Genomic DNA, 24,564 nt, shown 5'->3' on the forward strand with positions numbered 1-24,564 from the left:
AAATAATTTTAGATCATTATAGTAATAAAAATAAATAAGTATTAGCTACAGGAATAGACTCCCTTCTGATTAAAATGACCTTTACAAGGCAAATTCATGTTCAGGAATGTTCACAAGGAGTTTTAATAAAGCAAAACCAAAAGAACTAACATATAAAAATCCAGTACATCTTTTACCAGGACAGGCTCATTGTCCTCTCTGCCAGGCACACTTCAGGCAGCTGCCTTTAGATACACTGGAGAGGTACTAGAAACTGACATCTTTCATTTTTCCCTTTCCTGAAAGAAAATAAAGAACGCTGAGTTTCTCTAGACGCTTTCACTAAAACAGAGAATGAGCATTTGAGAATGAATATAGTGCTGATGAGGGTGCTCTGGAGACCAAGTTTCTCTCATTATCCTTGGTCAAGCAGCATTAAAAGCAACAAGCTACATTGCTGGGCACTATTATGTCTGACTTGGTAGGACAGAAGGTTCTGTTATTATCTGATGTATCCCATGGTGAATAATAATATGCTTGCTAAACTCCCTGAGCACTTTAGTAAGAGAACTGCACTCAGAGATGCCATCATTACTGATGCAACTGAAAGTAAGTAAGCAATCTAAAGCTACTTTATTCCTGAATGAGTTCACCTTCTTGGGAGTAAAAAAAAGTGACCTTAAAACCAGTCCAGAGTCATCCACTTCAAGTTCAATCTCAATTTTAAGCAGCATTTCTCTTCCAGGTTAGGAAGGAGCCAAGCTAATCTCACTAAGACAAAGTTTGGGTTGATCCTTGGTGTCTCTTTTTAACTCCAATTCAAACATACAGATATGCATTATTTATCAATACAAATGGTTATCAAAACCATCAAGTTTGCCAATTTAATCACCACCAAGAGTTTTCAAATGGAAGCTGTTAAGAATGACCTCCAATGGTTGTTCTGACAAAGTGGTTGGATTCCTTTAAACACTGTGCTCTTAGCAAAGGCATCTGCACGGTGTAAATGTGTGTGCATTACACCTGCACATTCAGACCTCACTGGTACCAAACTATTTACATATGAAACAGTTTCACTGTTTCAAGACATGTCCAGAATTCCTCTCTTTTTTTCTGCAAGATGGAATCGATACACTTCTGGTGCCCAAGTATGTGCAGGTACATGGACACAGATCCACAGAGCATATGCCACCCAACTCACAGCTCTCTGAGGGTTTCCTTTGTGCATCTGCAGAGTTATTATATGACAGAACGTGGTATCTGAATCACCTGTGGGAGGAAAAGATGTTACTCAGAAAAATACATCAAGCCTTAAATAGTCGTTGCTTTCTTTTACACATATGGCATGAATTCCAACTGTGACTTAAAAGCAAAGTAAGAATACAGATTCCTTCTGTGAAACATACTTTAAATTCTTGATTCTCATATTGCTCTTACAGGCAGTGGAAAAAGGAAAGACAAGGGCTAAAGTAGCCCAGTACAGATCTGGAACATCTAAAGGTAGGAATTAGCATTTTAATGACTGGAAAGCAAATAGATCCTGATAATAGTTTTCTCTGAATACAGTCAAAACGAATGCCCTGTTTTATCCACAAATTAAAAAAAGAACTTTTCTCATTGCTTGCATATGTAAGAGTCCATTACCTATCTTTAGCTAGGAAGACAGATAAATGAGCAACTACCAGCTTTACAGGGTAATTTATAAAGTCTTGGTTCAGCAGAGTGGGAGTTCTAAATGAATGTTATTTTACATTTGAGCAGATGCCTGACAGATCAGGGGGTTTATACAGTTCTGGAACTTTCTTTATATTAACAATGCACTCTGTCAAGTTAGTTGAGAAAAAATGGTATAAAAATGTCCATTATCTAGGGAAAACATAATTGGTTTTCATATCAGCTTTCCTTCTTAAGATACCCAAATGAACACAGTAGATAATTGCAAAGTTCACAGAGTAGCAATTACATCTGACTATAGCAATCAAGATGCTGACAAACTAAAGACCCACAATACACATAAATGGGCTGATTTTTGTTTACAGGTGACAAGAAAGCTAACCTGTAAAAGATATTTATGCCATCCCTTAATTCACTCTACTGAGATTCACACTGTGTGGCGTTTCAGCTCTTCTACACACTGGTTCAACAAGGTAAACAAACACATATCTTACTAAAAGGAAGCCATTAGATCCATTGCCTTTTCTGGACCACTCATTTTCACTTGATACTCCTTGCTGAATTGTGCTGTAACTAACTCAATGTATAGGGATAATAGAATCATAGAATGGCTCAGGTTGGATGGGACCTTAGAGATCACCTACTCCAACCTCCCTGCCATGGGCAAGGACACCTCTCAACTAGACTCAGCTCAAGGCTTCATCCAACCTGGCCTGGAACACCCCCAGGGAGGAAGCAACCACAGCCTCCCTGGGCAGCCTATTCCAGAGTCTCACCACCCTTGTACTGAGGAACTTCTTCCTAAGATCCAGTCTAAACCTACTCTCCCTCAGCTTAAACCCATTCCCCCTTGTCCTATTTCTAGACACCATTATGAAAAGTCCCTCTCCAGCCTTCCTGTCAGATCCGTTCAGATATTGGAAGGCAGCTCTAAGATCTCTAAGAGTCTTCTCTTCTCTAGGCTGAACAACCCCAGCTCCCTCAGCCTGTCCTCATAGCAGAATTGTTCCAGCTCTTGGATCATCTTTGTGGCCCTTCTCTGGACTCATTCTGACATCTGTGTGTGCTTCTTGTGATCATGATCCCCAAATCACAATAGCAACAGGAGTTTGTAACACGAAGGCAAGGTAAACTGCACTTTGCCCCTAATACTTCTGAAGCAACATCTGACATGTGCCTCTTTGCAAACAATACATTATTTTCTTATGGTAGAAGAGTGTTTGAGATAAGTACTATAATCTTAAAGGACAATCTTAGCATCATATAGATTTTGCCTATAATAATTCTTACCATGTGTTTGCATTTCCTCTCACAGCTGTGTTACTTGAACAGGCACACCCCAAGTCCAGTTTCCACTGGGCCAAAGCATAAAAAAAAAATGGCATTTGAGGGTGCTTTGTTCCAGCACAATTCCTTGTTCCACTCTTGTACTAAATTCGAAGTTCTGTCTCTTCACCTTGCTGTGTTGTGATGATGATAAAAAAAATTTTCATCCTTAAAAAAAAAAAAAAGATTTCTTTGAAAATTCAGCAAGATGACAGGGTAAAGCTATCTACTTTCTATTTTATATTTAGCATCAAAATACGCCATCATTCATCTGCAATTTTCTGTCTTCTTCAGCTTTTGCTAAGAAACTAAGACTTATTAAATCTCTGCCATTGTCATAAACTCTGAATTTTGTCATTTCTTTTGAAAAGACATTTTCCTGATTTTTAGCAGCATTTTTCATTTTCGAGGAATTGCTCAGATCTTTACTGCCTTTCTTCCTGTGTTTTTCTGCAGCAGAAATAAAATGTGGAAAATATAAAATAATCCTTATTTACACACAGCCCCTACCACTACCACCAAACTAGTAAAAGATCCAAAGCAATTCTTAGGCTTTAAGTTACTAAAAATTCCAAACAATTTTCAGGTGTGATTCTCTGCAGCTGACTATTCACCAAGCTGAAATCTACTCACAGAAAAGTCTGTTAAAAGATATTCTGTGAACCCCATGGTAAAACAATGTCAAACACAGCCCAAAGGACAGGATTTAGAAACATCCTCCAAATAAGGTGCTGAATGGAAACAAAAGTGTCCTGGTTTTACTATTGGCACATATCAGAAGTTCCTGGGGGAAAAAAACTCCACCTTAGAAAAATAATATGTGCATCAAATTTTTCTTCTTGGCAGTAGTCAGAGGTCCCTGTTTTGCATAATTACACAGTTTTTTAGTAAGCATTTTTTTTTTCTTTTCTGAAATGGCCAGCACTTAAACCTATTCTGCCTACTGCTTGTTTTCCATACATAAACTCCCTTTTCATCTCCCTGGAAAAATGCAATTCCCTGGGGATATAAATTGTGTAATGGTTAGGCTCTGCCCACTCTTATATGTCATCCTCAAATTCTTCCTTGGTTACAGTCAGTCTTCTTTCCTTTAGGTCAGTCTCCTGATAAAACTTTGGGGTTTTAAATGGTAAATCTTCCTTTCATGTTACCCATCAGTTGTACTAATGTGGGTGGACTGCTGTGAGGATAGGCTGAGGAAGCTGGGGTTGTTCAGCCCAGAAAAGACTCTGGGGGGACCTTAGAGCTGCCTTCCAGTACCTGAAGGAATCTTACAGGAAGGCTGGAGAGGGACTTTTCATAAGGGTGTCTAGAAACAGGACAAGGGGGAATGGGTCTAAGCTGAGCAAGAGGTTTAGACTGGACCTTAGGAAGAAGTTCTTTGGTACAGGAGAATACTCTGGAATAGGTTGCCCAGGGAAGTTGTGGATGTCTCCTCCCTGAGGGTGTTCCAGGCCAGGTTGAATGAAGCCTTCAGTAGCTGAGTCTAGTTGAGAAGTGTCCTTGCCCATGGCAGGGAGGTTGGAGTAGGTGATTTCTAAGGTCCCTTCCAACCTGAGCCATTCTATGGTAATGTTTCATTTGCTACTTGGGCACACTGCAAATCTCAGTGTGTACTCCTATGGCCTCTTTGATAGCATTACTTTTGCAATGATTTGACAAGTAATGCCAAGCACAGGTGTGCAATGTTTTATTCTGTCATCAAGGATGCTATTAGTTGTTAGGTAGCTAACTAAGCAGTACAATATTCCTGTATCACATTCAAGCAAAGAGAAACACCAAATCAGTTTTCAGTTTTTTCAAACTGTTTATGGCAAACTTATGACTTACTAAGATAAGTCTTAAGGAGCTCTTCCACACGTCTTTGACATTTTAATAGACCTCCATGAAAAATAACTACCAACAACCATCTCTATACTAATAAAAGGAGATGAAAACAGTTGAAACTTTTATCTGATGAAGTTCATCCTCACAAAAAGGATACTCCTGAGATCTGTTATATCTGCAAAAGAATACTTTTACTGCACCAAACAGCAAACTATGAGGAACAACAACACAGCTGTACAGACTAAAACAAAAAGACTGAAATGCCACAGTGAGGATACGTCAAAGCTTCAAGACATTCCCCAAGAAATTATATTATAGCTCTTTGGAACTGGCAGAGCAAGGTAGCAGAACCAGCTATTCATGCTAGGATATGCAAACAAAATGAGAAACTACTTCCATGAAACTGTAATCTCTCCTCCTAGTGTGATCACATTTTAAAATACAATGTATGCTGCTTAAATGGGAAGTGAGTGACAAAGCCAGCTGTCTTTGAAGCCTCCTAATTAACAAGAAGACATGTAATCACAATTAGAAACAACTGAAGGGTAAGAGACACTGTGAATATAATATACTATGTTCACAGTAGACTTGTAAGAAGTAGATAGGTCCTAATGCTCTTAGTGAGTAGGACTACTGGAAATGATAACTGCATAGTCTTTTTTTTACAGGATGGATATTAAAGTTAAGGAACAGGTACACTAAGTGAAGCACATTAAGCTGCACCAGGGCTGCTTTGTCATAAACTCTGGTTGGAGCAGCAGAAGTCACTCCTAATGAAAAATGGTGAGTACTAGCAGTGGAAAGAGAAGTCTTTCCTACCTACAGCAATGCACTTCAAAAAAGGAATCCCTCTAAGGATTCATAGTAAGCATCGGCATAATTCCTGAGGTAAAGAAATATTTCAGTTTGCTCTTGCATTCAACACTGTGAGTCTGTCTTCTGTGACTCACTTTTTGGCTTTGAGTAATGAACAACTCAAGTGTCACAGCTACTAGGACTCTCACTGACATTCCTAATGCTTCATTTGTCAAAGGACTCACAGATTGATCTTCATTAGCCACAAAGTTAAGTTGCTCAAAGACAGCACTTTCAACAGATATGTTTTACTATGTTTGACTTACTGACTTAATTAAAATCAGACAACCTTACCTCACAGCAGAGTTCACTCAGGCTGGGGGGTTGGAACTAACTCCCACTTGCTTATTGATCCCTCAACAGACAGAGCCAAGCACCCACCATTTACGGGATCTGCATTGCAACTGGTACAGAGCAGGTGGCAGAACTTCCAGGGCACAGCACAGCTGGCTTTCACTCTGTGTTGACTTGTGAGCTTACATAAACTGAGGGCACAGCCCTTTTCCTGATGAAGACACAAATGCCAATTTAGTTGCCAACATGTACAAAGGGTCTGTCAAGTGCCTTCAGTCTAGCCCCAGATTCTTTTAACTCAAGACTTATCTCTCCACATCTCTTGGCTGCGATTTACGATTCCAAATATTAGAGATTTCTCATATGCCAACAGCATTCTGTTGCAGTAGGGCAAGATTTATAATAGTGAGGTAGTTTAGACAGAATAAGTGGACAATATTTGAAAGAAAATGGGAGGTTTAAAAAAAAAAAATGGCTGTGAAAGAGTTTATGTGCCTCTGTTTAGCTTTCCAACTATTTGTTGACCTAATAAAATACGTTAATTGTCCCTGCAAATTTCAATGTGCAAACAGTTGACATTTCTCAATTTCAGCCCCTATCACATTGTATCCACAATGATATTTTATTGCTTTGGTGTTCTGTTTTACTCTTCTAGCTTGGGGCTATGTTATCCTCTCCTAGTTCACTTTCTATTTGTGAGACTAATTCAGAGATACACAGAGACCATAAAAAGACCCGTGTGTCGAGATTCAACCTGAAGAGTAAAATAAGGACCAAAAAAAAAAAAGGTTCCACTGGGAGAGCATTTCTTGTACAGTTTTAGAGGAACAAAATGCAATGTTATAGAAAGTCCTGAAGGAAATGTCTCTGGTCTACAGAAACAAACAGTGAAAAAAGCAGAGCAAAGATGTGGTGAATCTTTTATGAGAAATCATGGATCAGGATGTCACAAAAATAAATTCCAACTGTGGTCATGAGCACAAGATACGAAAATACGGTTGGGCAGTGGAGAATGAGCTGGTACCAAAAAGGAGAGCAAGCAATGATTCCAAAGGTGATAGAGTCAGAAATTCACCAGAAAGGAGGAATTTGTTATGCAGAACTCTCTATGCAGTACACAAGAAACTCTATACGGGCCAAGTATGACTGGAGAAAAGAAGAAATCATCAGAAATGTCGAGTCTGAGCCAAGTACAAGGGTAAATTAACACAAGTCTGCTTTTTAGTGGTGCACTTAGGATGACCTGGCAGCACTTGGCAGTCCAATTATAATCACCACAAGCACAATCACAAGACAACATTATGACTTAGCTAGGGCTACAAGAAGCATGTCTTACTTCAGAACAATCCACCCAAGGATAATTGTTACAGCAATATTAATAGTAATAGCTCCAAAATGCTTGTTTATTTTAGCCTTTAAAAGATGAGACTTTAGGCAGCATACTATGGGCAGAATCAAGTTCAAAAGATTGTAGCATCCTCATGTAGTGAGAGGAGGACTGGGGATTTTTTTATCCAGACTGTCATTCTGATTTCACATTTTACAATCCCATGGGTTGAGTTGACTCTGCTGATGATGTTCAATCCCGTGCTGCTGTCATGCCAGCTTCAAAACACAAGTGCTGGCTAGAGCAAAATATCCTGGGGCTTGAAGTTCCGATTATTTTCCAGGTTTGGGGTGTTGAGTTTTTCCGCAGGGTGGGCTGCGGGTTGGGAGGTGGGGAGGGATCACTGGCTTCTGCTGCTGCTGCTTCTGCATTTTGCTGTTGTTTTTTCTGCAAGTAGGCTGAGGTAATTGTGCATTGGATCATTTCCTATAAAACTCTTCATCTCAAACCAGAATCTGTATTGCAAACTTATAAGGAGCTATATTTTCTTTCTCCCTATGTAGAAAGAAGATGTGAAGGCTGGTGGCCTGAATCCCAGTTGTTCTTCATGTGTACAACATCAATCAGATATGACAGGCAAGCAGGTGGCATGTAATTTAACCAGTTCATTGCTCTCTTAACCTTGCTTAATGGCACTAATTGCAGGTTGCATGAATACAACTCATTGTTTATGATTTGAGAAGCAAATGATTTGTCAGGTGTAATCCTCAATATTAGCCAAATTGTACCTTCAACTTTGTGTTAGTATTCAGAAGCTATGAAGTCTGTTGCTTGAAGCTCAAAACCCAACAGACAGCATTCCTCTGGGGAATGGTTCCTGAGTTTGCTGAATACCCTACCTGTCCACCAACATTCTCTATTCGGGTGTATTCTCAGAAGGAAAAAAAATTAAATGAGATAGGTTAAAAAATGTGTTGGAAAAGACCACTTACTATCTATGTATTTTTTGTGGTAACACTAATAAATATTTTTTTCCATCACTGGGCAAGCACAGGCCGGGTAACACATGCAATTCCACTTCTCTCACAGCTGTGCTTGTTGTAGTACAGGTTGGGGTTTTATTGGCAGTCTAATAAAAATATGCTTGGAATGAGTTTCACTTTCCCTCCTCTGATTTTTCACTTCCAAAGCACATATTCATGTAGCAGTTCAAACAAAACACATGAAAGAGCAGCATCTTGCCATTATGTGCATGGGTTGCTAATGATGACTAGCTGATTAAGTACCACCATTTTTTCATATTCATTTGATTGCTACCTCTTTGTGCCTGGATCTTAAGCTACCACTGTGTTTACCATCAGCAGCAGCTAATACTGTACAATCCCAAAGCAAAGCTCTATTCTATTGAGGTTTTTGCCAATGTTAATTCTTCCAGATTAGCCATGCATTTTGTGGTGTGTTGTCTTGTATGACATGAAAAGAAAAGGTTTGAATTCATGTTTAGGAGAAAAATCTCAGAGCTACAAATCTGCGTACAAACATAATGCACAAAGAATTATATGGAGGATGAAAGTCTGCATGCAAGAATAATCATAGAATCAAGAAGGTTGGAAGAGACCTCAAAGATCATCGAGTCCAACCTGTCACCCTACACCTCATGACTATCTAAACCATGGCACCAAGTGCCACGTCCAATCCCCTCTTGAACATCGCCAGGGATGGTGACTCCACCACCTCCCTGGGCAGCACATTCCAATGGCCAACCACTCTCTCTGTGAAGAACTTTCTCCTCAATGCATCATCAGCCCTAATTTCTGCCAGTGTGGAGGAAAAAAAAGTACCAGATCTCCAGTGGAAGGACAATAAAAGACCTGTTTGTCCATCAAGAGCTGTAAAACAGATTCATACCACAATTCACGCAGTACTTTAGCAGTAATGTGCTGATTCACTGCATTCAGAGTAAAAGCAGCAAAGAAATCTTTTCGATTCAGAGGGAACTTTATCCTCACATGAAAGAGGAAAATGTGCTCACATATTCCCTAGCACTTCAGATATGGGCCCTAAGAGATTGAAAATATGCTGGATTGTTCTTTGAGAAACAAATGTGTCCATATACACATAAACACTACATTAACTTTTCTGGTATGGGAAAATGCTCCCTTCTCCAAGAAAACAACTCACTCTCTCCCCCTTGTCTGTAAGTACATCTGCATGTTCTCATGCTTTTCCTTCCATTTTGTGATAGTCCAAACAATTTCCATATGGCTCACTAGACACTGCAAATCTCAGCTAAGAGTGTTCTTCATGATATACTTGTTTCTTGACTAACCCCAGGGTCCAGCTGGTTTCCTCTCCAAGCCCAGGGCAATGTACATTAATTGAGCTGACAGATTTTTCATGCAATAAGCACAGTAACAAAATAAAATACTTAATATCTAAAAAAAGCTACTCCAACTATCAGGCACTGAAAGTGAAATTAAAAAAAAAAAAAAAAAAGATGGATCATGCTACAAAGTGCTCACTAGGGCTGTGTCACTGCAAAACCAATGCCATGTGGATGGAACAAACCTGGAAGATAACACTCACATACCAGATAACAGCAAGCCACCAATTAATTAAAAAACTTTGGAGTATACAAGCTGCCCAGTCATTATCAGAGTCTCCTCTTAGCCTGAGAACAGTAAATTATAATAAAGCCTATTAAATGCTATTTCCTTTCATCTGTTTAAGGTTACGTAGCTGTTCACCTTTTTAGCGTGTTTCAAAAGGCAACACCAAGCATTTTTGTGACAAAAGGAGTAGGTTTGTGGCCACTGCAGAAAGCCATAAATCATGGATTAATTTGGAAGACTGCAATTGATTTGGCTGCATATGTGTACCAGATTTGTTAAATGTGTTAACACATGTTTAGCATTTGCTAAAGCTGACACATTGAACGGTGTTACATAAATCTGTATTTCTAATATTGAGGTCTAAGTAACAACTTACGTGGTTATAAAATTGACTTCATTGCATGTTATTATTCCAGTGATGAATTCACTTCCATATCCATATCATGAAATGCAATTTACCTAGTGTTCACTAGTTAATTTTGCTGTGCTCTCTAGGTATAGATTAATTTCTTTTTCACAGTCTCACAGTATATCAGAGGTTGGAAGGGACCTCAAGAGATCATCAGGGCCAACCCCACTGCCAGAGCAGGATCACTTAGGGTAGTCTGCACAGGAATGCATCCAGGTGGGTTTTGAAAGTCTCCAGAGAAGGAGACTCCACAACCCCCCTGGGCAGCCTGTTCCAGGGCTCTGTCACCCTCACTGTAAAGAAGTTTCTCCTCATGTTGAGGTGAAATCTTCTATGTTCAAGTTTGAACCCATTGTTCCTTGTCCTATCACTGTGAACCACCAAAAAGAGCCTGGCCCCCTCCACTTGACACCCACCCCTCAGATATTTATAGACATTGATCAGATCCCCTCTCAGCCTTCTCTTCTCCACACTAAACAGCCCCAGGGCTCTCAGTCTCTCTTCAGAGAGGAGATGCTCAAGTCCCCCCTTTCATCAACCTTAGACAATATTTTTTTGTGATACAGAGCACTTCATTACAAGATACAAAAGGAAGTAAATGCCTAAGACAAGTTTAGATTATAAGTCAAAGTATACCATTTTTTTTCCTGTGAGCAGAATACCAATGGAGATCATTGTACATCCCCAACATTTCAATCAAGATAAAATCTGATTTATACCTCACATTAGTACAGGTACCACAAGGTCAAATATTACAGGAACTACTTATTTATGTTTACAACCACAGCTTACTGTTGAGCTCAGTCTTTTTTCCAGGTTTGTGAGACAGACTTGAGAAGCTTTTTATAACATGCAGGAACTCCATCATCTTTAAAAACAGGGAAGTCTTCATTGCCAATTAACGAAGACGAAAAAGTGACTCTTTGAAGACAAAAATAACAGCAAGGAACACTCAGCAAATTCTGTGACCATTCGAATCAACCTGAAATCCAATAACAAAATAAGCTGCAGTGCATCAAGGCTTTTTCCAAAAGACTAACTGAAACATTCTATTTGGATATAACTATTTGAGAACTAAACAGGTAAAAATGGTTAAACTAACTGGTAAATATGTCAAGATGTTTATTCAGCAGCCATAGCATTGATAAGGCTTAAATCCAGTAAGCAGAAACAGAAAACTAATTGGATTATCACTCAGCACATCAATAAAGGGCACAGAATTCAAGCTTTTGAATCCGTCTCCTGAGATGAACTTAAGATTGCTTCATTTCCACAGCAAAGCCAATGCAAAAAAAGATTAAACATTTCAGTGGGGAGGTAGGTAGCAGGACAAATCCTTGGTAAAAACCAGCAGTTAATCTTCTTTTTACATAGAAATTGTTTACTTAATACTTAAATAAAAATTGCTTGCTTACTTTGCTTGTATTGTTATATTACAAAGCAACAAATAAATCAAAGACATCTCTCATGCTACCTTTGTTTCTCTACACCTTAATCCATCAAACTCAGCCTGCCAGATGTCACATAAATTCTTAAGCTTGGAAAACTTCTGGTTTGTTTTGTTTGTTTCTGTTTTTATAAATCATCAGAATGCATTTATCACATGGCTGCACAGCCACACAAATATCCTTTTTTTTTTTTTGTCAGTGGCTGTTTCCAGTGTTGGGGAAAAAAAAAAACAAAACAGGTTCTAAGGAAATGCTACTAAGACAGATCCATGTATATTAACTCTTATTTCCACTGAAGTTTTCTAGAGAGACATACACAAATTCTTTTTGGATTTTCCCTCCACAAGGATTCATGCAGTTAAATTTTACTGACACAAATCTTCAAGAAGACTGAATTTCAAAACCACGTGGGTGCCTAATTGCAGGTATTGAATTTTGCATGTATTCACATAAATAAGTTGCAACAGAAATTATTTCTTCTATATTTAGTGGACTAACTGTGAACTAATCAGAGTTAGAAAATCACTTGCATATTATGAAATTTACCTGAAAAAAAATTAAAAAAAAAAAAAAAATCAACGTCAGCACAAGGCCTACATAGCTCTTAAACTCCACTACTGCCTATGTAAGGACAATCTCTTATCTAAGGTAATGCTATTTTTGTCCTGTATTGCCTTTTAGATGAAGAGCCACCTAACAGATGAGTGAAGATGAAACCGGAAAGAAATACATGTTTCAAGGACTCTATCTTGGAAGTAAATGATAAATAAACAACTGCTAGTACCTAAAAATTATACCATCCCTAATCTATCCTCACAACAAACTGAATTTTTCAGGCTGTGTATGGAGTGATCTATTTTCAAGATGGTTTTGTCAATCAAACCTTTTTCCACTTCACTGGTAGAACTTCTATGCATTTCAGTAACAGCACCTTCAAAGTGGAAACCTTTTAAAACAAAAAAAAAATTTTTCAACAAGATTATGAGGTGTCTGAGCCTTTTCTCAGGTTGATATTCTTCTAGTTTACATAGTTTCATACTTGAATGGACTAAACACGAGTGGAAATATGTTACAGGATTACAGATTACATCCAATCCTAAGAACTCTAGGGGATGATCAATACCTGCCCTACAACTTCACTTGGCCAGTAAACGTGAATGGAAAAGGGATGCACCACAGGCACTTGAACTTGCTCTCAACCATAGACTTCATTGCCATAACATTTTCTTCTCCAGATCTTTCTGCTAAATTTTTAATAGAAAGAGTGGAAAATGTCATGGTAAAATATTTTTAATTACACTGTATTGATTTTCAAAACTTGACACTTCTTGGGATGAACATCCTTCACAAAAGGATGAGAGTCAGATTAGGGTCTGGAATCTCACTCACATAGTCTGACCTCACATAGTCTTATTCACACAGTTTATATTCATATATTTCTATCTATTTTTTTTTTTTAATACACAATTAAATGTTTACTTGGACATATAAACACTTGTATTTTGCATTCCTGATCTGAACCAGGGCTCAGACCAATCTTCAACACTTGCATACTTCAGAAGTCTATGGATTATGTTATGTGAAAGATAATGTTGCTATTTTTCTTTGGCATGCTCTGGAAATGGCAAGTCCTGCAGTTAACTTTCTCCTCAAACAGAATGCAATCACAGTTAACCAGGATTCTTGGACAAGTTATGGCAATATCTAGATAGGTATCACAGAATCAACCAGGTTGGAAGAGACCTCCAAGATCGTCAAGTCCAACTGATCACCAACCCTAACTAATCAACTAGACCATGGCACCAAGTGCCTCATCCAGGCTTTTCTTAAACACCTCCAGGGACGTCAACCCCACCACCTCCCTGGACAGCCCATTCCCATGGGCAATCTCTCTTTCTGTGAAGAACTTCTTTCTAAGATCAAACCTAAACTCCCCCTTGCACAGCTTGAGACTGTGTCCTCTCATTCTGCTGCTGGTTGCCTGGGAGAAGAGACCAATCCCCACCTGGCTACAACCTCCCTTCAGGCAGTTACAGAGAGCAGTAAGGTCTCCCCTGAGCCTCCCCTTCTCCAGGCTAAACAACCCCAGCTCCCTCAGCCTCTCCTCATAGGGCTTATGCTCCAGACCCCTCTAACAGGGAATGTTGGAGTGATTCTTGGCTCAAATGGTTAAAAAATCCAGGCAAAGTTACACACCTTGTTGCATAGAGTGAGAAGAGGAAAGCGAATACCCATCACAGTGCATTACACAGAATTACCCATAGATACTCATGCCTGTACAGCAGCAAATACAACCCTATTACAAAGAACATATCATGAATCAATGGCAACCCACATTTCTAGTGTCATTTGAGGACAGACTGTAAGGTTCTAAGGTTATTTTGAGGAAAAGACAAAGAAAATACACCACATTAATAGCCAAGTAAAAGAAAAATCTTTCTGATTTAAAATTACATTCCACAGCTAAAATTCATTTCCATTTCTGCATCTTCCTTTACTTTTTTCCCACTATAATGAAAATTCACATCAAACATGAACAGACCAAGACTGAAGAAATAGCACAGCTTGGTTATCACCCCATACTCTTTCAACTTTTAGTTACTGCAGCCCAATTCCTGTGGAACTGGTGAATTTCTATCCTTGATAAGAGAAAGACTCTGGATCATTCCAGATTTAATTCCTGGCAGGTGATTCAACCCTGTGCTGGGTTGATTATCAGGGACAGATCAGTAGCATTGTACCAGATTCAAATTATAGTTTCTATACATCATAAATATTCTAATTTGCAGATTTAGGAGTTGCACTTTTTAAATCAAGTGCTGCAGAGAGATCCTTGAACATTACACAAAGGCCAGACTTGGGCTGGGAGCTGTGTCTTGATGTTAAAATTCTGACCTGTGTATGCACACTGGAAAGCAGGTATGCTATGGCATTTGCATGTAAAAGTGCTTTTAAATTTCTCTCAATCTTAACTGCTACTTGTTGGGAATGTATAATTTCTTTCTAAGACTTGTTTTCCTCTTCATGGGAGAGTGGATTGGGATTTAAGAATATCTGGCAGACATTATTATTTATATGATTTAAAAGCAAGGACTCCTCCCTTCCCAAATCTGTGAAACATTTCTCTTCCATCTCCTTATAAAGAATTCCCAGATTATATAGGGATCAGTGTCTTACAAAGCTATATAATAATCTTTCACAATTTGTTTTATGCTAAAAGGGGATAGGAAGGAAGAAATTCAGCAGATAAGGGAGGAAAAAAAAAAACATCATTCAAAATTCAGAACAGCTAAATAGGTCATTCAAGCCTTATAATAATCTCCAGTAACCAGGAGCAGGTGGTGAAATGGGGAGTCAGGAGCATAAATCCAGAATACAGAATGTGGGCATTCTTTGCAAAGCTTAGAAGTCTCATGAACACTGGATTGTCTCTAGCACACATGATGCTCTATGAGCTAACCTTTAAATGCATATCAAGTGCATGAAGGCAAAAATATGTACAGTGCTATGCAGAACAGCTCCACAGCTTTAAATAGCTGCAGTTTAAGCCAGGCAAGTACATTGGTCTTAAACGTGGCTTAGAATCCTTTAAACAGTGCTGAGGGTAGTGTCCTCTCACTGTGGCAACAACCACCTCTCTGATCTCACTTTCTGCAGTAGTGGTGGCTCACAGTCACTTCAGTTAGCCAGCCCAGGAATTCCTTCAAGAGCTTCCCCTCTTACAGTATGCAGAAGGTAACTCATCAGTTGGTTTCATTAGCAGTTTTGCTCTACCTATAAAAGTCTGGTAGCACACTCCCTGTGACCTCACCTGAAGCCATGAAAAGGTTGTCTATAACGGGAGAATGGTGGACATATGACGGAGATTTTCCTCAGTCAATCCCCAAAGTACCTACTAAGACTTCATTTTTCTTCTAAAATGTTCACATTTAACAGATTAGGAATAGAGGCCTGAGGTTCACCTCCTCACCCTTCCAGTACCCTCAGACTTCAGAGCAGATCCTACCAAAACCACAGGCATCGGGATTCCATGGGGTACAGTGACTACACCAGTTCCCATCTCATCTTCCAAGACCATGGCATTACCACAGCCTTTCCAGGCTATTTAGGAAAAGGCATCTTACAGAGCAGAAGTAATTTTCTCTTTCACTGCCTCAGCTACTCAGCTCTCTTGCAAAGATTTATGTCCACTACTCATGGAAGCAGCTGTGAAGCAAAAACCTTTGTTTGGAGCTACTAAATCATATGTGTCTGGCAATTGTGGGATTTGCAGTATTTACAGACACAGATTACAGAAATGTTATCAGCTAGATTACTATATTGACAGTTTCTTTCAGAATAAAGGAATATTAAAGTCATTAAAACAGAAACCAGAGCTCACAAAGAGACAAAATATGACAAGGATTTTTCTGAAAATACATTCATCTTCTGGATGCAGTAAAAAGTGATAAAGTCTTAGAGCAAAACAGAATGGCAAACAGTGGACACCACCAGCAAAAGAGGAGGCTGCAAAATGATCACAGAATAGTTTGGGTTAGAAGAGACCTTAAAGATCTAGTTCCAATTTCCCTGCTGTGGGCAGAGATATCTTCCACTAGACCAGGTTGCTCAAAGCCCCATCCAGCTTGGCCTTGAACACTCCCAGAGAGGGAAGTGATAGCCCTTTTAATGCTACTAAAAGTTCCCTAGATTTTGAGGGCTGAAAGTAGAAATAAAGACTAATAAAGACGAGACTTCATTAACCAGCTGCTTAGCAACATTACTTTGGAACGCTAGGAGTACAAATTGAAATAAACATTATTCTTTTTCAAGGTTGAAGGAATAGTAAGATGAAGGAGGTTCCCTCACAGGATATAGAAAGGCCACTGGAAGTTAGCATGAACGTCCCTCAGCAAACAAGCTCTACAATGACAAGGTGAAAATGAGATGGACAGAACTGCTTTATATATTTTTCTCTAAATCCTCCCTTACCCCAAACAAGAAACATTAGAAGCAGAAGGACTGCACTCTCCCTATCCACTTTCAGAGGAAATCTATTCTTAAGACACCAGCAGGAATAATTATGCTTAATGTTCTACAGTTTAGAGAGAAAGAAAAGAGATGGAATGTTTTCTTGAGCATGGTTCCCATACATGGGGACAAGCAAAATGGCCTGGAGTAATTAACATCACTGCATTTAGAGACTGCTGTAGTATCATTACTCTTGGAGTTCTGAAATTCCTTTTGCCCAAAGGCTTTACTAGATCTAGAAAGGGTTGAGCACAGCAGGAGTCTGGCCAATAGCCAGGAGGCTTAAAGTGCTGTTTCAGTTCCAAAACCTGGCATTCAGTTTTGCTTGCCGCAATGCTGTAAAATCTGCTTAGCTGTGGAGCAACTTCCAGCAACATGAGAACTTTTATTCAAGAACCACGAGATGGCACCAGAACAAGGCACAAAGTCTGTTTAATCACCAGTGACTATGGTCTTGCTCATTTATATAATTAATAAAGCAATTGAGTACGACTGTTTCTTTTTCAGGCAGTCCTAGAGAGATTAGAACTGGATTTCTGCTCAGTGACTTTTCTATTCCTATAAAGCTGAGCAGCCAGTGTTTAGACTGATCTATTTCAAACAGCTGTTTGACACTGTGCTGAAACAGACACAACATAAATCAATATTTTAAAAGGTGATCAGTGACCACAGGTATCCAATTTCAAGGTAATCTTAATCACATTTAGGAACTCTAATTGCACAGGCTGGCTCATTCAACTTGTCCTGCCCTGTTCCTTCCTCCCACACTGCCATTCAAGCTCCTCTACCTAGCCCAGTGCCTTGCCTGGCTGAATAAACACAGTGCTTGTGCATTGCTCCCCAGAATAATGTGTTCAGCTCTCATGATGCAAAAGGTTCCCAATACAATGAATTAAATGAAAGTGACTTTCTGAACACTATCACCTTGGTGGTTTGTTGTTTGGTTTTTTTGTTGGGTTTTTGGTTGGTTGGTTTTTAGTTCAATGATGCCAAGGTGATCAGATATTCATTTCTTAATATCTCTTACCAGTTTGGAATTCTTTCTGTAGTAAAATGACCACATGGCAGGGGCAATCAAATCCTCTAGAAACATGAACAAAACCGAATTGTTGGTACTCTGAACTGAGATGCTGGAGTCTGAGAGCTGCTACCAGGAAAACAGACAAATCTTGGGGTCTTGATCTGGGTAACGTCATGAAAATATGCAGAGGGATGAGACAGACAAATGTTTGTTCCACCAGAGGAGTAATCCTAGACTCACTGTCACACACACACTTCAAGTTCTGTCATAAGCAAAAGGGGTAACAAGATCCTGGTTTTCCACCCTTCCCTAGAAATCTGCCTCCCTGGCACAGCTTGCTTTACTTATTCCTGAGACTCACTCCACATAGGAACAGTGGCATGGTTAAGGAGGAGAGTATCCTGTGAAGAAAAAAAAAGGCAGAATGGGAGGCAAAGGAGCAAGCTGAACCCTTCATCACTAAGAACAATAAACACAGATCCTGCTAATCACCAATTTGGTTGAGCAGTGTGATACTATGCAAGATACTATACAACAAGAAGTTAACTTGTGAAACCTGCCAAATTTGTACCTACTTTACTTAAGAATAAAGAACCTGGGTTTAATTATTATAACTGGCTGCAAAAGCACACCTTCACTGAGAATTTAGCCAAATACAATGTCTGAGGGTTTATTTCACCATTCTGCTAATACAAGCTAACAAATAAGATTTGTTTTCATATTGAGCTATATACTGGGCTGATTTCTGTAAAGCTTTTTCTGTGAGCTTCAGATCTGTTTCCTCATTAAAGCTCTGCAATACCAATTCCTGCAGCAGTTTCATGAAATTTCTTTGCAAATTTGCAATCTGATCACAATCAAACTCCTACAGCTCAAAGAGCAACTCCAACATACCCTATTCTGTGCAATAATGGCTCCATGCCCTAGAATTAAAAGAAAAAAAATCTTGCTGAGGAAAAAACCTTTTAAGCAATATTTAGAATCCCTCAAAGCAGTGAATGTTGTAGATATCAGTCAGATAAAATGTTAAAATCATAGCTGAAAGTGGCTATGGCTTTATGCATTCCTTTCAACCTATTTTTCTTGAGCAATTTGACCTAAAATAACTTGCAAAAAGAATATGGGCCAGACACCTTCAGCCTAAGACTTTATTTAGTAACCCAAATAAGATGGGCTTTTCATCCATCACCAAAGTGCATTGAATCATTCTTCACCAACTGTATTATGTTATCAATGCACACTGCCAGCAAGACTCAGATAAGCCTTACATTGCCTATCATACCTGTGGCTTGAAAACAATTAGCAGCTGCTGCTCTTTGTGTAAGAATAAGGCACAGTCCTGCCAAACTTAAAATTTTTCAGAAGTCTTTCCTAAAATCCACCATAGACAAATCCTTGCCCAGCTTCTTTGTATGCTTACATAATAGAAAATCAGATTAATTTTTATAGTGTCTGAAACAATGTCTTCTTTATTTCTATATTTCATACAATATATGAACATGCCAGACCAAAATCAAGTTACCTGAAAATAAAAATGCAACCATTCCTCCCACAAACTACTAATGGTAGCTGGTTTATATAGTTAGAAGCGTGGTATAAAAATCAGCCATGCATGAATGGATATCATGTGAGGCAAAAACTACAGGAAAAGCAACTGAATGACAATAGCATAAGCATCTGTATTGTTCCTTGCACTGTTCTGTGTTTATCAGAAATATATGTGCTTGGCACAGCATCTTGCCCATCACGAGAAGTAACTCCCTTAGTCTATCTTCCTAACTAAAGATGTGGGAACAAAACCAAGATCAACCAAATAACTCACCAAATTACCACTCCTCAGATGATAGACTAGTGGTTAGCTGATGTCAATTTGTGATTTCATGTTACCCTAAAAATGCATATTCATATACTCACAAAATTAACTTAGCAGAGCTGATAGCTATAGAACCAACCTAGAACTGATGACTGCAGAAACAAATGCCCTTGAAGTCAGTGCAGGATCAAATCTTCCTGTTAAAAAGTTTGTATTGTGTTTACAATACAGTTTCATGAACTCTCCAGTGAGAACACCATGGAAAGCATTTCTTGCCAACCTCCAACCTCATTCCCACTCCCCAATCAATCCCATCTCTGACACTGCTACAGCTGTTCTTCTCATTATGGCACAAATTGATATGGATTAACAGCAATGCTGTGGAAGGCAGCTGGGTAGGGTATTTTCCTTTTCATCAGAATGAAGTCTTTAATTTGCACTGCCACAAGTGAGATGTGTGAGTGGGCCAGAGCAAGGAACCAGGGGAGGGCAGAAACAGCGTGGAAGGGGCTGAACTTGCCTTCTCTATTTGTGAAACCACGGCTTGATGAACATGAATGCCTTCCTCAAACCACGAAACAAATCACTGCAACTGAGAGATTAGATATTTCCTGTGTTGTCCTTTACAAATGAAGTTTATGTAGTTTTATTTAATTTACATAAATTAGTACTTAGAAAAGGCCAGACCCCTGTAGGGATATAACAAATTGTAATCAGCTTTTGTCTGGCATCTCTGGAATTAGTAATTTATAGCAAGTGAGATTCTTCTCAGAGAAGACAGACTGTGTTGGCACTAAATGGCACAAAAGACCATTATAAAACAATCACAGAGTTTCTCTTAGTAAAGAGGAGGATGTCTATTCTCTTCTTCATACATTTAACTGAGCTCTGCTGTCATTCAAACAAAGTTGTTATTACAGGAGACATCCAGGGGTATCGAAGTTCAGTGTGATAGGAAATTTGTTAACCAAGCAAGGTATTGCAGACTGGGTGGAAACTGGAACAGATGGCCAGTCTGCAGGATCACAGGAAGGTAAGAGACACTTAAAGGGCTCATTTGTAAAAGCCATTTTGAAATGCATCCTGTCTGCAGGGCAGCTACTAAGTCTGTGAGGATGTCTTTTCATGATAAAATGCTCTTACCTGTATGTCCTTGTCTAGCTTTCTTTTGTGGATGGATTTCTGTAAAAGTCAGACTGACCATAATAGAAGAGTCATAACAAAGCAGGACTGGCTGGTCTGGGCAGATGAGAGTAAATACAGTGCTGCTGTGAGTCATTTTCCCCAGAAGTGAAACGTGAAGCTCAACAAAGTTATTTCTCTGTCATCATTCTGGTGAAAAGCCACACATCTCTAACTTGGGAATGCAAGAAAAGGGCAATGAGCAGGGCAACACTATTCATAGAATCTTATATTATCACAACAGACTAGGGAATGCATTCAAGCTGAGTTGGCAGTGTTGCCTGTTGAAAACATGGACATTTTTCCTTTAACGTGACAACACTCACTCTGAGGTCACTGATAGAAAACACAAATCTGGAACTTCATTATGATGGCTTAATAGTCCCTTTTCACAACATAGACATCCCTTACCCAAGTTTAAAAGAATGATCAAGCAACAGACAGCAGCCAGGACTGCACATGCTGGGACAGATATCTGAATCTGGAACAACCTGAGCACTATTTTGAAAACTAAAGTGGGGTTACTCATGGCTTAACAAAACTCACAGTACTAGCTTTCTTGGGCCTCAGATCAATAAACAAGTACATATGCAGCTCACTGGGTAAGACCGAATTCAGAGAAAAGCAATTAAGAAGGATACTCATTAACATGTTCATTAGCCAATAAACATTGTAGCAACGTCTCCACAATGAATTACCTGAGAGCCAGCTTGCCACACACAACAGCCCTCTCCCCCCCCCCCCGCCTATTAGTTTGAGGACTTATATAAAACTCAGTTAATACACCTCAAGTTTTCCAAAAACAGGCTTCTCAAGCTTCTTTCAAATTGTGAAATGGCTCAGCTATTTGTGAATGCCACTGAATCAAACCCAGTGAAACATCTCAAAAGACATTGAGACAGTAACCTTCACCATCACTCCCTGAGTGTGTTTTGCTTTTCTTTTTTCCTCCTAACAAGGCTTGATCTCCCTGTCTGGCTGAACATTAATCCTCTTTCACCAAGTACCAAACTAATGCTTGCTGCATTAATACACTGCAAATCCTCAAGGTATCAGTTACACACAATTTAGTATAAAAGGTAAGCATAGGGCTTTCTTTTCACTACAGCTATCACCAGGAGAGCAAGCAGAATACAGGTAAGTTTTCCTCAGATCCTGATCTAGAAATCTTTTTGGTGATTGCAAACGCTGTGTGTATTTCATTGCTTCTGAAAAATAGATGAATTTTTGCTCCTTCTCTCCATTCTTTTCCTTTCTCCTTAAAGACAGGACACTTCTCTGTACAGAAGCTTAGATTAAAAATATTTCATTGAAAGTGGTAGGGTACTCTGCTATTATTATTATTCTGCAAAGATTGCTGAGATGCCACTTCAGTTGCTTAGGAAAATTCATCTCTTTCAACAATAAACATATGGATAGATCTATTTAATGGCTTTATCCTATGTTCTCACTGATGTTTCTGAAGGATTCCTGTTACAGAACCACTCAAGAATCATATGAAGACTCAGTTTCTCCTTGTTTCTACAAATACTTCTGTTCAAAATAACTATACATGTTCCTGCAGTATAGATATGTATTTTTTTTTTTTTGCTTTATACACAGGATGAAGACAATTAATTGCTACGTGCTGTTGCTTTGCTGGAAAGCAATTTGTTGCAATAGCTGTCAACTCACCAATATTACTATAGCAGTGGAAAGAGAAGAATGTGAATTCTGCATTACAGTGAATGCCACATGGTGCTCAGGATACTGCTTCACAAGGGTAAGAATCTCAAGCTTAATTTCAGGCACCAGAATTCAATATTCCAAGCAATGTCTGAATAACCCATTCCCAATTCCATTAACACAGCCTTGTTAAAGAACAGGTTGAGTAACTGATGAGATATTTGACATGAAAGTAGATACAGCCAGGCTGAAGCAGAAAAGGGAGGGTGAAAGATGCTAGTAAAATTCAGATCTTTGACTGGCTGCACACATTGTTTGTATCATATAACTGGAGTTGAAAGTATTATGGTCTGGATCTATGCCTTGTGCTCAATTTGTGGTTGCAAACAGAAGAAATAAAGCAGCCATTACTATGTAGATTCCTCTACTTTTCCAAATAATTGAAAGAATCCATAAATTGATCTGCAGGATTATTTGGTGATTGCATGGCACATATTTGCCATATCAGTCCTCCTGAAAGGAGGAATCTAGGAATCTAGGTGAAATTAGATGAGTGTCATCCACATCCTTTGGGATTTTCCTGCAAGTTTAATTAATTTTCATATGAGGTCCTTTGTTTTATTTTTAAAATTCACATTTTTATTCCATAACAAATTTGAAAACAGGTATTTCCTTCTTGTCATTTTCAGGATCCAGTATATAAATATCCACCAGTATCTTCTGTTCAGCAAACGTGTACCTTCAAGGAGGTTGTGTACGAAACAGTGAAGATCCCTGGCTGTGGTGACCATCCCGAATCTTTCTATTCCTACCCAGTAGCTACAGAGTGCCATTGTGAGACCTGTGATACTGACACCACTGACTGCACTGTAAGAGGACTGGGGCCATCCTACTGTTCCTTTAGTCAGAACGGAAGTAACCAATGAAGGGTGCTTGAGATGGCAGTTTAGCTCTAAACAGTCAGTTCTGTTTAGGTTCTGATGGGGCTTAAGTGAAAGATAATAGGCAAGCCTATTTAGAGACTGACTAGATTGAAAGAAAGAATTTTAAGGGCAAAATGGAGAGCTACTGACTAAACTTCGCTTCAGGCCTTCCCTACTCATCCTATCAGTTTCCTTAAAATCATTTGCATAGGTCTATAGAACACTGCTTCCAATTCCTTCTGCCCTTGCTACCACCTCTTCACTTTACACCTTCATTCTTCATATTCCTGTAATTCCATTGCATGCTTCATGTACCTTATTCTATGCTATCTTATGCTCTCAAAAAGTTCCCAAGTTCCAAGTCTCCATTATCCTCTGTTTTCATCTCTCTTCAGAATGCACTTCTAAAAAGCCTTGCAGCACTGCTTTTTCTACAACCAACATCTGTGCCTTCACTTTCTATAGTTGAACTGCAAGCTTCTCTCAGCTGAGATCCTGAATTTTGGGAGGACGAAACAGTTCATATAGGCATTATGCCCTGGATATAACAACATGTTCATTTAAGAGCCAAAATCTATGTTCAAATACTGAATGTCACCTGAACTCTGGTGCCTTCTCAGTAAGGCTTGTTAGCTCAGGCTCCGTGGGACAGTAACACAAGTAACATCAAGTCTAGTTCATACCTGGCTAACTTGAAAAAAGAATCAGCTCTCTCTCTTCACCTGAGCAAATGTATCCTAAGTCAGTTAAACAATTCTGAAAATATTACCACATAGCAGAAACAGGATGTAACAACCCTATTTAACACAAATTCTTTAGGGATGAGTCTAGAGGCACCTGATCCAAGCGGTGCAAACATGGTGTGATAAAACGCCTTGAAAGTACTTCACAGGAATTCCTTCTGAGAAGGGAAGCTCATAATGTTTTGCAGCAACCTAATTCTGTGACATAAAGCTGGGATGGTCTGGAAGCAAGCTGGAGGGCTGGCTGGATCAGAATGGAAAGTGATCTCATGTTATTGGGAAAATTATCTGAAACCTGCAGAATGAAAGCCTATCAGGCAAATGAAAAGCTAGTGCTCTTCATCAGAAACAACCGCCTACAGAAACACAGAATGGAGAGCAATCGGTTCAGCAGCAGTTCAGCACCAACGATTTGGAGGTTATACCAGCAGTAGAAAAGTGGGAGTGTAAGCAGCA

General features: G+C 39.1%; 1 protein-coding gene across 1 annotated transcript; it reads left to right on the forward strand.

Annotated features, from left to right (window-relative positions):
- The first annotated feature begins 22,380 nt into the window (after positions 1-22,380).
- FSHB (follicle stimulating hormone subunit beta) lies at positions 22,381-23,368 on the forward strand. The gene is made up of 2 exons (XM_054390555.1): positions 22,381-22,539; positions 23,132-23,368. The coding sequence occupies exons 1-2, from the start codon at positions 22,381-22,383 to the stop codon at positions 23,366-23,368; spliced, it is 396 nt and encodes a 131-aa protein (XP_054246530.1).
- Positions 23,369-24,564: the final 1,196 nt, after the last annotated feature.

This window comes from Indicator indicator, chromosome 21 (genome assembly GCF_027791375.1).
Source record: "Indicator indicator isolate 239-I01 chromosome 21, UM_Iind_1.1, whole genome shotgun sequence".
In the NCBI taxonomy this organism is placed as follows: domain Eukaryota; kingdom Metazoa; phylum Chordata; class Aves; order Piciformes; family Indicatoridae; genus Indicator; species Indicator indicator.

What these genes read in the sequence shown, in the direction of transcription:
- FSHB (XM_054390555.1), top strand. Translation starts at nt 22,381, where the DNA reads ATGAAGACAATTAATTGCTACGTGCTGTTGCTTTGCTGGAAAGCAATT. An exon ending in CAGGATACTGCTTCACAAGG is followed by an intron (nt 22,540 to 23,131) that starts GTAAGAATCTCA and finishes TGTCATTTTCAG; the next exon opens with GATCCAGTATATAAATATCC.